Here is a 16,586-nt window from a genome sequence, read left to right as displayed (position 1 = left end):
CTGTTTTCACACATGCAGTAGGAAGTAAGCGCTAAGTGCCACCAACAGACACAGACAGTTAGGTTGGTTCTAGATTTTCATTGGATTTGTTGACTTAAAGAACACCAGGCTTGTTTATTCAACAATGTGCTGTATTACATTTACATCTACTGTCAATAATTGCTGTGTAAAATGCAGAATTGAATCACTAAACTGTAGAGCCAATCAACACATCTCTAAAAAGAACAGAACCATAGGTCAAAACATGGTTCTATTGTATGGTAGACTGAGTAAAGAGAATAGTTTTGTTAATCTGATGACTTGGGGCTCTTTGATAAGAATCCTGTTGTGGCCAGTAATATTCTGCCCCTTTAAATGGACACAAAGGATTTAATTCACCACACTGTCTCTGTGTGAATAGAGCATAAAGCAGCTTTGGCCCACCCAACAGAGGATCTTTTACAAGCTGTGTGAGACGATGTAGCCCCTTGATCTTCTCTCTCACCTTTGCGCCTCACCTATGTAGCCTCTTGCCCTGTGGGGGCTATTAGTCATCTTGGCTGTGGGAGCAAGGCCATTGGGGGCGCTTGGTCTCTGTTCTCCCTGAGCCCTTTCGGGGAGGGTGGTGCAGGTGTGGTGTCAGCAGAAACGGCTTATACTGTAGGGAGATGTATAAATAGAGAGATAAATAGCGAGAGGTGAGAGCAAGACGAGGCTGAAGATGGATCGAAGGGATTAGATGTTGTTGATAATAAACAGGGATTGAGTGTAGCGGGGCCATAACATGCGAAGGATTTACAGCTATGGAAAAACGTATTCTTTAATAAGGGAAAACGAGCACTTTTTTATACTGACTGGTGCATGATATGCACGTTTGCAGACACACAAACGCAGATGAAATTTTCAATTTAGGCTTGAAGATTGTCGTTATATAGTTCCAACGGCTCGCGTCTAGGACACTGAAGAGACATTTCTTCTTTCATTCACTCTCTATTTGTACACGACAGACTCCTGAGATGTGAAGGAATTTTTTACCAGGAGAGATTACAGTATATTTCCCCACGCTCACATGCTTGCTCACACCTACTGCAGAAAAATACATTTGAGAGCTTATTTCATCCTTGGTTGTGCTGGTATTAATGTGAAAATATGAGTGTGGCAGCTGAGGAGGTCTGATGCTCCAGCCCTATATTGCTGTAGTCTTAGCTGTAGCTGCAGCACCGGTAAAAGTACAGTAAATAATATAGCAGACGGTGAGAACCCTTTCTGTGTCTTAGAGATCAATCACAAGCTGGTATGTGTGTGTGTACTTTTCTACTACAGGACATGTAAACACTTAGATACTCTTGCATACACACCTACACAAAGTCAGGCAAAAAACAAAGTACGATTTAGAACTTTCATCCCTTCGGAGTTGGAGCAGATGGTCTGCAACTAGCATGTGTGTAAAATTGTGAGTTGTTTTCATGAGCAAAGCATGACACTCTGATTAGTTTGTATTCAGTGCGAGTGTGGATTGCTGTTGTTTGAATGTTTGGATCTATGAATATGGATGCAAAAAATATCATACACGCATAGGAGCATGTAATGTAATTAGCCAAAGCTTTGCTTCCAAATAAGTCTTTTCATTAAAACAGGGGAAACAGTGGGATGAAATAGAAGTACTGTTTCACAATGCAAGTAAAATGAGCTTGATTCCAGTGAAGTTATGTACCTTTTTTAAAGATATTTTTACTTACAGTTGATTGTGTATAACTCAATCTGTAGTGTGGTGCTAACACTTCAGTTCACCCACCTGAAAAAATAGACACAGAAACAAACACACACGCCCTTGTGACTTCCAGTGGCAGAATAAAAATAATTGCAAATTTACCAAACTTGCCTGCACGCCTGACTTGAGCTCACCCAGTTTTTCAAACTGTTATACCAAACACTCATTATTTCCAGCTTGTCTTCATACTTAATTATTGGGGAAAGCCATGGGGCTGTATCCCATATTCATTATTTCACAAGAGGAAGCCCTGCTACCCTTCCAAATCATTTTCTGTGTCCCCTGGGGAGGGCAGCCCACAGAGTAAGAAACGGATACCTGTCATACCATAAACAATTCGACCATGTGACTGACGGCTGCCGAGTGTGAATCCCAGCTTACTCTAGTCTCACAGTACTACTTATGTGCTATCAAAGCCTTGTGCACCCAGATGGTTCACCTGCTCCTTTTGCCTCTATGCTTCCTTTGATTTTGCTTTGCCCTTATTTTTCTGCTCTCATTTTGATATGCTGTGGGCAGTGGCACTCCCAGAGAAAACATGTTGTGTCATCTCAACATTGAAACATTTTCTTGCATAAACACTTAAAACACTCAAAATTCATTAATATGATTAATCTGACTGTGTTAGTTTCGAAATACATTTTTAAACATCTTTTTTGTACATCCTGCTCAGCAAGTTCTTGGTTTGGCTGTAGCCCCAATAGTGACCCTGAAACTCAGCAGACAGAAATGAATGAATTAATATTTGTGTAAAATGAGGCTTAGCTCATGGCCAGCATGAGTCATTGCAAAAGCACACCTGTCACTTCAGTTGTAGGGCGAAAACATGTCCAGGAAGAAAGAAAACAGACAAGTTGGAGGGAGGGGCTGAGAAGGGTCACATAGTGGAATTAGATTTTTTTCTTTCTTATGTACAACCACACAATATGTGCTGAGAATGGAAGTATCAAACTAGATAGATCTGTGTCGACAGATACCAAGACACAGATCTATCTGATTTTTTTGCCTCAAAAAAGCAATATACAGTCTTATTATAACATTTTATCTTCTCGGCCTGCCCTAGTTTGTGACATAACCCCTTGCCAATCACAAACAAAAACATTGCCCATAATCCCCTAAAGAAATCTCCAACTATCTGGCAGTAGATGGTATGGGAGCCCCTGGTAACAGTAATAGCAGCAGTGGGCCAGCTCTCCTACTTTGCTCTTTCAAAAGATCTGAGCCTCCTGGTGGAGGCAGATACATGGGGATCAGAAGATCAATACAGGCCTATCATCTGAACCAGCCAGATGAGCCCAGTGACATTTAGGCTGAGGCACAGGCCGAATGTTTCTGCTCAGCAGAGGCCAGGTCAGACTTTCTGTCTGTCCTGCTCCACTACTGTCTCAAAGAAATCCCTGTCATTAGATTTTTATATTTTGTGTCAGTTTGCTTGCTGTCAACTCATTTGTGTGTTTTCAGTTTATTGTTCTCTGATTTCTCTTATTCAGCTGACCACCCTCTACCTTACTAAATTTTACTTCTTAGACACATGTCAGATACTGGATTTTTTCCTTTTTTTTGTCAACCCATTTCATTTATTGATTTCTGTCAGGCTATTATGAGAATTTGAACATGAATGACTGAAATGCTTCTAAAAAAAGCTATACCCTGCCTTTTTTAAACAAATTCTCATGAGCACTTTCATTCATGACTGCTAAAGAAATTAATGAAAATCTGATTATGGGGTACATTTTCATGGAGGTAACATCTATGCAAAGTAAATTCCATCTTACTTTCGTCATTTCAGGAGAAAGCCAACATTACATGTAACTCCACACACAGTAAGACCCCATAAACAGCAGCAGCGACCAACTCGTCATTTCACTTGATTACTTCTCCTCTTTGCACCCTTCACAATCAAAAATCTGGAGGGGTGAGGGTGAGCAAGTGAAACATCAAGACATGGGAGGAAAACTGAGTCAGCATGTGTTAATAAGGGACTTGACATGTACATTTAATCAGCTATGATGTCTTGCTTTAGTCTTTCCATCAGCCATGCCTCTTCAGAAATCATTGAGGTCCAGTTTTAAATCTGTCATGTGAGTTCATCATACACTTTGTGAAAATAATGAGTCTAAAAGGAAGGACGGTGTTTTCTGGCGCTAGGTCATGAAAAGAAAAATGTAAATTGACTTTTCATTGTCAGTAAATCTGCAAAAATCAGATAATTGTGAGCTATGCCTTCTATGGGAGTATAGTTAGAAGCATGTTGAGATGAGCTGTGGTATTAACTCAGTTTATGAACATTTATTTGAACTAGTCCTTAAAGCAATCATTTTCTGTTTGACTACGCTTCTTTTTGAACTTCATAGATTTTTTCCTCTAAACATTAAGAAGCTCTTTACCCTTGCTGGGTTATTGGAGGAGTCATGGAAGTTTGCCTATCCAGTTTACATGTGCTTTGTGGACTTATAGAAGGGCTATGACCATGTCCCTCAGCAAAACCTTTGGGGGATACCAGGTTTGTTGCTACGAGCCATCCAGTCCCTGTATAACCAAAGTGAGAGCTGTGTCCGCATTCTCGGCACAAGGTCAAGCACTTTCTCAGTGGGTGTTGGACTCTGCCAAAGCTGCCCCTTGTCACTGATCCTGTTTGTGATATTCATGGTCTTGACAGCTGAGGTGAGAAGACTGTCCAGTTTGGAGACCTCAGAATTGCATCTCTGCTTTTTGCAGACGATGTGGTTCTGTCGGCTTCCTCAGACCTGACCTTCAGCAGCGGTTTGCAGCTGAGTGTGAAGCAGTCTGGATGAGAGTCAGCACCTCTAAGTCTGAGCCTATGGGTCTCTGCTGGAAAACGGTCGATTGCCCCCTCCAGGTTGGGAGCAAGTTGCTGCCCCAAGTGGGGGCGTTTAAGTATCTTGGGTTCTTGTTCACGAGTGAAGGTAAAATGGAGTGTGATGCGGACAGATGGATTGGTGCGGCATCAGCAATAATACAGGCGCTGCACCAGTCCATTGTGGTGAAGCTGAGCCGGAAAGCAATGCTCTCAATTTACCAGTCGATGTACGTTCCAACCCTCACCTATGGTCATGAGCTCCTGGGTGATGACCGAAAGAACAAGATCGTGGATATAAGCGGCCAAAATGAGCTTCCTCCATAGGGTGTGTGGGCTCAGCCTCAGAGATAGGGTGAGTAGCTCGGACATCCGGGAGGGACTCGGACTAGAGCCGCTGCCCCTGCACATCGAAAGCAGCCAGTTGATGTAGTTCGGGCATCTGGTTAGGATGCCTCCTCGGCTCCTCCCTTTGGGGGTTTACCGGGCACTTCCCACTGGGAGGAGGCCCCAGGGCAGACCCAGAACTTGCTGGAGGGATTATATATTTCATCTGGCCCACAGGAGGAGCTGGAAAGCGTTGCTCAGGAGAGGGATGTCTGGAGTGCGCAGCTTGACCTGTTGCCACCGCAACCTGACTGTGGATAAGCAGAAAATTAAGGATGGATGGATGGATAGATAAACATTGATGTTTTCAGCAGTGAAATAGCAGTTACAAGATAGTGCTTTAGTAGCACATTAAAGTCATGATTTCAGCCTCCAGCATTTGGCTCTGCCTCTAGTTTTCTTCGGCCTTGAGCTTTTTTTTTTATTGTTATTGCCAAGCAACCACCTCACTTCAGAATGGCAAAAATGACCAGAATCAGTGCAGTGATTAGCATGCTATATACATGCCTTATATTTACAGTTACATACATTGTTTTTAAAATGCTGTTAGCGTGATTATGATGATTATGACATCTCTGATTAATGATGGTTTGAGCTAGCTAGCTTGCTAATCACACTGATTCTAAGGTGATATGTGGCAATTGTGGCTAATAGCGAGAAATTCCTTTGTTTTAAGCTAGAGAGATAATGTTAGTGTTGTTACAGCACATTATGGCTACTGCAAAAACACAAAGCACATAGAGCGGAAATGCAAAAGCATTGAGCACAAATCTTCACTCTCACTGAAGACAATTACCAAAAGGCCATCCTTAACGCAAAAAAATACACTGTCTGTTCAGGGCTTTAGTTTGTATGTGGTGTGTATCTGTGTGTGTCAGACTATGTCAGAGCCTAGAAGCAAGTCATTAACAGTACATTTTCTGTATTCATGTCAGTAAAACTGCTCTACGAGTTGGCTGAGTGAAATGGCTTCAATGTCCATCTATTCAATCACATCTAGTGAACACCAAGGTACTGGCTAACCTGCCATTAAGAAAGAGGTCATGAAGGTAATAGGTAATTTGCAGCACTTAATGGAGAAAAATGGCTCTAGTACGAAGTTTATATTAAATGTAATTATCTTCTCAAGTTTCTTAATGCACTGATGTTGCTGTAGTAGTCTCCAGTGTCCAGAATGAGTCGGGAAGAGATGGGATGTTTCAAAGACAGGTGCATTTCTTGTCTTGGTCCTTTGTTTGTTGGTCTATCTGTCCACCACTTCAGTCCTGACCGGACTATTTCAGCAATTGGATTGATTGATTAAAATTTCTTTCACCAAAGACTGCCCTAAAAGTCTTCGGTGACTTTTCCTGTAGCACCATCATGAGGTTTACATTCGTGGCTTTCAGTGACATATCTTGACAACTACTGGATGAATTACCATGAGATTTGGTACAGACTTTCTTGTCACCCTTAGAGTGAATTGTAGTAACTCTCATGATCACATACATTTTCACCTCACTTGCAAAATTAATGACATTCCCTCCAGCCTCTGCTGTAATTTGTATTTTAGACTCCTTTATTATTGCTTCCTTTTAGGGGGATTTTAATCCAGCCAGGGTATTGACCTCTGAAGTTAAGAAAGTTTGGCTGACTATGAATATGATTTTGGTATCACAACTGATCTTAATCCTTTCAACTCTCTTCCACACAGGATCAGTATATGTTAAAATAAAGTAATAGTAAGTGTAGTGTTACTGGTAAAGGACTTACCATTTACCTTGTATTTCTCAATAAGATTATTTTAAAGAGCAATGAAACACTGATTTAGCTTGAACATGCCCTTGCAGTACATTCTATGTGCCTTGTTTTTACATGCCTCTTTGCTGCTCACGTGCCGTAAATTGCCCCCTGGGGACAAATAGTTTTCTTGAATCTTGAATCTTGAATGTCTGGTTATTTGTATTCCAGTTTGCTTGCTCTGGAAAGTAACATGAATTTGGGTAAAATGCAGCAAAATGAACATTTTGTTCTTATCTGTGTGTATGCCACAGCATAACTCACCTAGCACCAAAGGCTGCCGTCGTCCATTGATATTCCAGCTCAGTGTGCATGTCAGAAGCGCTTTGTCCGACTGCGCGGCACAGGGGAGACAGTGTTTGACGGCGCATCTCTGAATTTAATTATCTACAGCTGCTTCAGAGCAAATAGAGTGATCTGTAGGATCAGCAGATGTGACGGAGCTTTTCTTGGTTTGCAAAACACATAAACCACAAGTACTTCATGCACACTATGCATGCACAATCATGCTACACAACTATAATCACACAAGTGAAATGAAAAGACGACACAAGGAGACTTTTGGGGATGAACTACATCTAACTAAAGCTGTCTGCTGGCAAAAAATGTCCGCTTTCTTTTTCAGTAAATGTCACGCACTGATATCCTGAAGGGTATGTGACTGCAGCTTTTGAGTTTCCATAGATCAGGGCAGTTTATAACATGGTAGTGCTGCAGGCAGCGAGTCCCACATCAGCAGGGCAAATGTTCTTCCAGTCTAATTAGTAAGAAGCTCAGCAATGTCCCTCTGTCTCTCTGAGGAGAACGTATCAAAAACAACAAACTACCCCTCAGTGGAGCTGGATTATATACAAAATAAATGAAGTTTGTTGTTGTTTGTCTTTAAATGTTACATGGGTTTAAAGAACTTGAGAGTCGAGCCTTAGGTATGAATATATTGACACGTATTTTATTTGCTAAATAGAGTGGCGTTTTGGATACAAGTGCATTGCTTCCAGAGAGAAGTGACATATATTCACTGTCTTTTTCTCCACTTGTGTGTGTGTGTGTGTGCGTGTGCGTGCGCTGTGTTCTTTTATGCAAGCGTGCTGTACAATGCATATGTGATTGCACGCATGCAGATAGGTATACTGTGCTCTGGATTCATATTACCAATGTCTTCATCACAGTGATACTGCGAGAGCTGAGACTGACAAGATTGTAGCTTCTCCAGACAAATGAAAAGGCAGTCAGTCAGGCAGACAGTCGTGCTGTGCCTCCAGTTATGCTCTCATCCACTTAGGCTTGCATAGATAGAAATGAAAGGAGAAACTTATCATTGTCTGTCGAAAAAATGTCAGAAAGATAAGGCAAAAATGGTTTCAACAATTTGAACAAATGCCTCATGTTCCCGTGCAATTATCGACAATGTTCTTTGCAAAACATGTCCTGGAAGTCTCTGATTATAGTGGACAATGCCCAGTCTCCCTGAAGCCCAGCAGAGCTCAGCACCAAATGGGAATTGACAAAGAGACAGAGGAAAGAGACAGAGACTACACAAATGCACAACAAAATACAGGGAAAAAAGACAGAGGACCCAATAAAGAATAAAAAAAAGAACGGATTAGAATGACACTGGATGGTCAGTCTGGCATTGTCTTGGCACCGCAGAGTGTCTGAACTTGTAAGAGCCATTCATAAGCACTGTGCTTGCAGCTTAGACAGGGAGGATTATCAAACAACACTTTTAGCCTCTTAAGCAAGCCACAATTGCAGCCAACACGGTCCAAGAGAACGTGAGACAAAGGACTTACAGCGAGGAACGCAAGCACTAGGATTTAGCTAAATGTCAGACAGCTTGTGTATTGTAGATGTAACTTTTATGCGCTATTGTTTCTGTTGTTTGAGTGGCAGCTGTTCATGTATTCTTTTCTCTGAGCAAAATGGGAAAGGGCGACAGGGGCTGACGGAGTGAAAGGAGAGGGGAGGAGGGAGAAAGTGAGGAGGAAGAAGGAAGAACAGCCACCAGTCTGTAACTGCGGCTGGACGGTTGTTGCTAAGCGTTTAATCTCCGACGCTTGGAGAATACAAACGATCTTGTAATCGTCCCCGACCTTGACATGAACAGCAAGGTCGCAAGGGAGCCTGGCTATTTTGCATTTCCCACAGATACTTTGCCGAGACACGCAGAACAATTAGTAAACTGGATAAAAAGGAATTGAGTCTGTCTTACTTCACTCCTCATCCGTCCCCCCCACGCTCCCCTTGGGGTCGTTACCTGGCACACCACCAACCCCACGGCTTCCTCTAGCAGATTCCTAATACTTAATTATGATAAAGAGGTAGTCAGTGCTACCAAGTCAGGCTAGACAACACATACCTGTGGCCTGTGCCAGTTTTTCTAAATGTAGGGCTACAAGTATTGATTGTTTTGATATTGATCTGTTTTTTATTCATTCATTTAACAGTTAGTCCATTAAATGTGTGTTACTTTAGTTAAAAATGACTTCAGATTGCTTGTTTTGTCCAGCCAGCAGCCCCAAAACCCAAATATATTCAATTTACAGTTATATAATAAAATAAAGTAAAGAAGCAAATATAAGAAGGTGAACCCAGGGGATGTTTGACATTTTTGCTGGATAAATGACTTAAAACGTTCATAACGCTGGTATCAATTAATCATTTGATTGACTGACTTAATGATACATGACCAGTTGTTTCTGCAGTATCTGTATGTGTGACAATATGCCAAAGTTGTTGTGTATTACAGACTGAACACAAGAGTGTATGCTTGCCTGCATAATGACACCTCAAAGTGAGTAGGAGTGTGCTAGTGTAATGTGTGTTTTCGTGTGTGTGTATGTGTGTGTGTGTGTGTGTGTTGAGCTGGAGTGCGCCTGCCCTGGAATTGCCTTTATATAATTAAGGGACTTTTGTCCTCCAACAACAGCGCATTACCTCTATTATTGTATATGCTGAGAGTTGAGATATGATTATACTCGAGGCAAATTCAATTTCTGTTTTCAGCAGTTTGATTATAAAAGCCTGCGCTGGGCTCTTTTAAGTGAAGCCAGTATGTTTTTTTTTTTTTTAGCCTTATTCCACAGAGGGACAATAGAAGTGACCCCTTCTCAGCATCTTAACCGACTCAACCTCAAAACAGCATCAACACAATGGCAGCCAAGTCCCTTTGGGATGTGTATTGAGTCTTTTGTAATGGTAAAATGGCCTTCAAAGTGTCTCATAACTGAAATGTAACATTATGAGCAGCAACTTCAGATTTAGTTTTACGCGCTTATTTCTTTAGCTGCCAGAATTATGATTTCATTTTATAGAGTTATTTTCCCTTCATTCATGTGGTGCAATTTGTTTCTCACATTGCTGCAGCCAACAGTCACCTCCTTTTATATTTGCCCTGGATTCCATGGCAAAAACAGAGCTTGTCAACATCAAAGGTAATAGAAGAGAGACAGAATACTTGAAACTTTTAAAGAAGAAAAAGTGCTAAAACTTATCTGGGTCAATTAAGGGTGACACTCTGCTTTCACACCACAACTTTAAAAAAAAGTGGATCTCAAAACAGTGCATTATAAAAGATAAACAACTACCCTACAGGTCTGTGCCGGTGCAGTCCTCAAAGATTTTTTTAACATTTGTACATTCTGTAACAGCATGGGCAGTAATGTGTGGGAGTTCAGAGGCTAAGAAGGGTGACAACTCAAATGGTGAATTTGCTGCTCTCCCTACAGCTGCAGGAAAAGAAAAAGAAAAGAAAACTAAGAAGAAGGAAACAGTAAATGAATGTCTCAAGTAGTCATTAACTTTAAGTATACTTTTATTAGTTTCTTTGCATGTGAAAATTAGATGTGTTTGCCCATAAAAATGCTCATCTATTTTTAATCTTTAATCAAATAAACTGAAGTGCCAATGGATTCAGTACTACGTGGGTGCCTGTGTAGGAGGTGTTAGTGTTAGCTATTATTGATGCTTTCTCTTGCTTTCTCACGATCATATGAATAATAGGTAAACTCAGGCAAGGCTTTCTACTCAATTATTATGTCTAATTCATTACCACTGACATTTGCCAGATAGGAGGAGGCACCAGAGGCACCCAATGCCCTGCTTGTACCTGCGTGAACATGTAGTGTAATGCCAAGGCATAAATCCGCCCATAAATCCAACGCTCAGATCGCAACAAGAGGGGGGGGGGTCCCAGTCATGCTCACGGAGTCAGGACAGATCAAAATCAAGGTGGAGCGTCTGGCTGGTTCAGCAGATTTTTGACTTGCGTTAAGTGCAAATAGATTAAATCACAGGGAAGAAGTGAGGTGTCCTGGGCAGTCAGTGGTGATGATGTGGATGCTGGCGTGTGCATTTGTGCGTGTGTGTGTGTGTGTTGATGGGCTAGAGTTGAAAAGGCAGAAGGTGTGATCTGTATCTGGGTTTTGAGTGCACCTACACGCTCAGGTAGGCATATCTTTGAGTGTTTGTATACGGCTGTACGCATATGTGTGAATCAGTGCTGAGACGTGTTAATGAGGCCACCTGGCTGTTTGATTTGGAGGAAGTTAGGTTGTATTTTTAAAAAAAGGTTTTATCCTTGTTAGCACCATCTCTTAACTGCAGTGAAGACTCCAGGTGTTTGTCTGTTTCTATTTCTGGCGAATACTGTATTAGAACTCAGTCTTGCTTCCGTGTTGTAAATGATGCGTTTCCCTTGTTTTATTGTACCCATATATAATTCAGTATCTATTTGAATCGGGATGAACTTAAGCTTTGTTTTGATATTCCAATAAGTAGGAGATATGTCCGTTATTTTAACTGTAAAGTAAATATGGTATTTATATTTGTACAAATAATATTGATAATAAAAGAAATCTTGCCAGTGACTATACAGTACTAGGCAGCATTACTTTTGTTTTCAAATGGGATGAGTGTGTTGGATATGGATCAGCAAGGATGCACTACTTTTGCCTGTCTCAGCCCAATAAATGTGATCTGTGCTGATGAGACAAGCTGATTTTATTTTTACATTGTGCAACTTCAGCTGACCTCTATCTTGTACTAATCTCTGTGACTGTTTCAGAGAATAATAGAGACAAGTAAAAATGTGAACATAATAAAGTTTGTTTCCATTTTATGAACTTGTTTCTTTAATCTTGCTCCTTTTCCATATGAACCCTTTTTCTCTCTCCTCTTGCAGCCCTTTCTGACCCAGACGGAGGTCCCTGTCGGAGGACCTACTGTGGACGGGGCCGGCAGTGTGTGCTGATGGCGGAAACCGGTCGTGCTGAGTGTGTTTGCCAGGAAAAATGCCGGCCCTCCTTTGTGCCAGTGTGTGGTTCAGACGGCAGGTTCTACGAGAACCACTGCGAAGTTTACCGCACTGCCTGCTTGGAGAGGAGACGGATCTATGTGGTGCACAGCAAGGACTGCTTCTTCAAAGGTGCCACTTAACTGTTACATCTTTTTTTCAGTCTGTCTTTAATTTATTCCACCATTTTATGTTCCTTAAAACTTTGATGCATTCTTTGTATTTAAAGAACAGTGGTCCATTTATGTCTTTCCAAAGCTGACCCAGTGAAAAGGCAAAATTTGTGTTTGCGATGTTTGTTTGTTTACTGTAGTTATGCCACAAATTATTGTGGGGATGATTGAAGTTAAAATGTTGCACACAGCAATACAGTATTTATTTGACACCAATACATGTATCTTGAGATGAAATAAGGCTTGCTGTTGCATATGATTTAAGAAAATGATTGTATATGCGTTGAACTGATGAACTGACACCAAGTTGAACTTTTACATGACTCTGCAACAGTTTTTCTTGATTAACTTCCCTGGTGAAAAAACACTTGTTAGGAGTTTTAGTAAACATCATTTAGGTTAAGATTTTCACATTTTTGCGGTGCAACTGCTGCTGTAACGCAGGCACTCAGCGATGCTGCACAGGGGCTGTTTGTCTTTGATGTCTGACTGCATCACTGAGTATGGTACAGGCTAACACGTTTGATGCTTGTTGTGAGTGAAAATTGCCCTCAAATGATGTTCTCATACCTGCGAGGCATACTTTTGAGCAATTTGAAGGCTGCAGTGGGGCTTTGCCTTTAGTTTGAAGCTGCAACATTTAACCAGAAATAGAGATGTACAAACAAGCAAAACAATCGTTTTGTGACACGCCAAGCGCTTGTCACAAGCATCAATCACTGTGGAGATAATGCTGTCAGCCACTTGTTCAATCGAGATGGAAAAATGAAATCATTTCGAGTTTGGCTGGTGCTGAAGGCTGCGGCTCAGGGTCAAGTTTGTCTGGGACACGGTAGCAAAGCACTGATATTGAAACTCAAGTAAGTATATCTATCAGATGTTGTATTCATCTCCTCCCCTGCTGCTGTAATCATGCTTATTTCAATTACAGTCAACATACTTGGTTGTTGGCCCTAATCACAAACACATAAATAAATTTTATGATCAATCTTAATTGTGGAATTTTTATGGTGAGTTTTCATTGCGATGGTGAACAATCTCAGAGGTGTCATAGATGTCATTAACAGGTTTTTCATGCTGTGATTTCATCCAAGAATGAAATCCTCCTCTGTCATAAACCAGATCTTCAGTCAGTGCTAATGCAAACATTTGCACATATAAAGTCATAGTGCGTCCCCATAAACATCTACCCTCTTAGATGCTCCTCCCCTCTACTACCTCTACTAGATCAATATCCTGGCACTCACAAATCACTAGTGGGTTACTGTGGATCACCAGCTATCTATAGTAAATCATTACAATCGTCACTCATTAACAAAAGTGCACTCTCAGCATGAACAGTCAGCATCATTATCCAATAAACAGCCCACACTTCATCATGCCTTCGATTTCAAGGTAACAGGGTTAGGCTGGGCCTATACTAACTTTAAATATTCACACATGCAAACATTTTAAAGTTTAACAGAGTGGTTGGCAGACACTTTCAAATACTGCAAGCATGCATGCCTATGTACAGTGTACCTGTTGGCATCTTCCCCTCTTTAAATTTAGCTTTCCAGGTCAGACTAGTATTAAAAGTCTTTCATAATCCCTCTGCGCGTGAATGTTAAAATAGGACGTAATGCTATAGTTATTTAGAGTGCATGGTTTCATGTCAACGCAGTGCAGAAACACACACACACACACACACACACGCACAAAAACATGGCAGCACTTTTAGTCATATCACATTAGGGAGGGAAGGACTCCTGGCAGACACCACCATGCATAGCTAATCCACATTAGGGATGTTCAGTCGGCACATTAGGCTTAAACTCGAGATGTCTGAATGCAAACCAGCAGGAGATAGAAAATGTTGGAAATCAGTCAGATGTCACGGGAATCATGTGTATGTGTGTGTGTCTATGTAATTGGGAAGTAATTATTGCACCTGACGTACAAAGACATCACTGCAAAGCATGTCTCACAGTGTTGTGCTAGAATCATTATTCACAATTATTGTTCTTTTGTATAAACAGCAGACAAACTGGAAACGTGCTGCAGTGGTTAAGTTGTCTCTGGCATCCCTGCTGGCCTGTTGTTGGCCTTATTCCACTTTGTTTGCCTGACCAATTTGAAGCTTGTGCGACTCTTTCAAACACTGGTTGAATGAGCCATCATGACTCCTTTTCCTCAGAGCCATATTTATGGAGTTTGTTTCAGGTGCTCCACTCCTCAGATATGTCATTATCAAATTAGTCAGCATAAAATGACGAGAAAATCTGTCTGCCAAAGTAAATGTACTTGTAAAACACAACGATATTGTACAGACAAACGGACATTCAGGTAGTCTTTGGGTGGCCCACTATTGTTTCCTCGTAGTGTTGTGTTTCTCTTTGAAACAGACTGAGTAAAGGGTAGATGAACCTATTTTTTTCTCCCTCCTTTTGAGCACATTGATTTTTTTTTTCTCTACTTCTTTCTATAGCTCTTTTGTTGTCTGTTTGTTTTGATTTGGGGGCCCATTTTTTGATAGCCTACAGTTTGTTCTTGCTCTCTGACTGAGACTGAGAACATCCTCTCACAGGCTGAAATGGATCTCTTGGTACCTACAGCCAGTAGCATTCGGTCACATGGCAAAAGTCTTTTGGGCCTTTTTGGTAATTTTGCTTTCAAATTTGATAAACCTAAAAGCTCTGCTGTGAAAGCCAATTTCCCTCAGCTCAGGGCTATGGTCAAAGTCGCAGTACTTGGAATTTGGCGAGTACTTACGCAGGCTTTCGTCTCATCATATCTGGATTATTGTGATTCAGCATGTGCAGCCAGTCCAAAACTCTCCAATTCGGAAAAAGAAAGAGGGACCACATTTCTGTTGTTTTGACCTACCTCCTCTGGCTCCCACTTACAGAGCTGATTTGATTTGTTTATGCATAAAGCTTTGAATAGCTTGGTACATAACCACGTTTTCTGTCAGTGTTCCACCACCAGGTCGCCTAGAATATAGCGGACAGTTATTCTTCAGGCAGGCTATAAAATAAGGTCGAAAAGCAGAGGCGAAAGCATTTACCACTGGTCTATCTGTGGGTGCGTAGATATTCACGCTGATGCAGCTTTAAGGAGGTTTGTAGTCTGCTTCTGACCTAATAGTGCTGGTGTACTCTAAGTATTTGGAAATGGATTTGTGGTTTATGACAGGCAAAAGAGGTGTTTGCATAAAGGGTGAAAAGGAAGACTATAAACCTCAGGACGGGGCTCTTTGTTCTGCCCTGTCACTGGCTTTTTTGTATTTACACACAGTCTGTTTAGCTGGTACTTTAATCCATATTGACTTTACAATGAGTGCGCATTATATATCACATTAGAATAACAATGTATGAAGAAAAATGGCATATAAAAGTTAATAGTTTACTCATTATACACTAGGAAAAAGGACACAACAGTTTTAAGAACCAAAACAGGATAATGGGGGTTCTTTATTGCATCTTTCAATAAGTTGAATTCTGTTTTCATTGCAGCACTTTCAAGATTAAGGAACTGGCACAAACTACAAATGTCAATCATTTAACTAAAATGGAAGAAGTCTTTGTCTGTCTGTCCTTCACTTTTCTTTGAAAACTGTTTATCCAATTCACACTATGGTACTTCTATAAAAGTAGTTTAAGACCTAGTACAAAACTTGCCCAATGAAAACAAAACACTGATGTTACTTAGTGTTGCAAGTAATAGACGAACTTAACCCTTCAGAGTCTGGGGTAAAATGGCGTTTTTTACTACTTTTCATTTTACCTTTGTGTTTCCCATTAAGCTTACCTTTTTCTTGCCTTTCTTTGTGTCTTTCTTTTCAGCACAACCTCACCTATGTGAAGTATTTATTTATTTTGACATAATATATGGACACACTGTATGTAAAAGTGCAAAAGAAACACACAATCCGAGTAGGAACTAGTTGGATCTTTGGAGGAGCGAGGGTCTGCGCGGACACCTCCTCTCGTTCGTCTTCACGTGCAGCATCCACTTCATCCTCTCCACTGGAGTCACTTTCTTCCTCAGGATCAGAACTTTCTTCCCCAGATTCAGTATCTTCTAACTCGTAGAAGAGCTGCTGTAGTGCGCGACTTTGGCTCTTCATAACTTTAGTGTTAATAGGCCGAACAAGAAAATTCAAACACCTGTGAAAAGTTTGAAGTGTCCGCTTTCCAACAGTCTTTGAATTGAGCACCTGCGTGCTTGTGTCACAGCTTTACGTTTTCAAACGTGCGACATGTGACTTTGACGCTGTGTGGCGGCCCTAGACTCCGAAGGGTTAATGAAGCTCCGGGAACACCAGACTTGCCTCCATAACATGGCCAGTGTGCTGCAGTTGTCTGCAGCAGTGGGGAGAAGTTTGCTGGTGACTTTACGGAGTGG

The 16,586-nt window shown here is 41.2% G+C and overlaps 1 protein-coding gene across 1 annotated transcript in view; it reads left to right on the top strand.

Annotated features, from left to right (window-relative positions):
* The window catches only part of fstl4 (follistatin-like 4), a 178,607-nt gene that overhangs the window by 59,788 nt on the left and 102,233 nt on the right, over positions 1-16,586 (top strand). The window contains exon 3 of the mRNA XM_070843905.1: positions 11,917-12,159. Coding sequence (XP_070700006.1) covers positions 11,917-12,159 — 243 coding nt within the window. The remainder of the gene's footprint in view (positions 1-11,916; positions 12,160-16,586) is intronic.

The sequence above is a fragment of the Pempheris klunzingeri genome, chromosome 14, assembly GCF_042242105.1.
Source record: "Pempheris klunzingeri isolate RE-2024b chromosome 14, fPemKlu1.hap1, whole genome shotgun sequence".
NCBI lineage: Eukaryota > Metazoa > Chordata > Actinopteri > Acropomatiformes > Pempheridae > Pempheris > Pempheris klunzingeri.
Note: the sequence above shows the minus strand (reverse complement) of the source record. Positions and strands in the feature narration are given on the sequence as shown.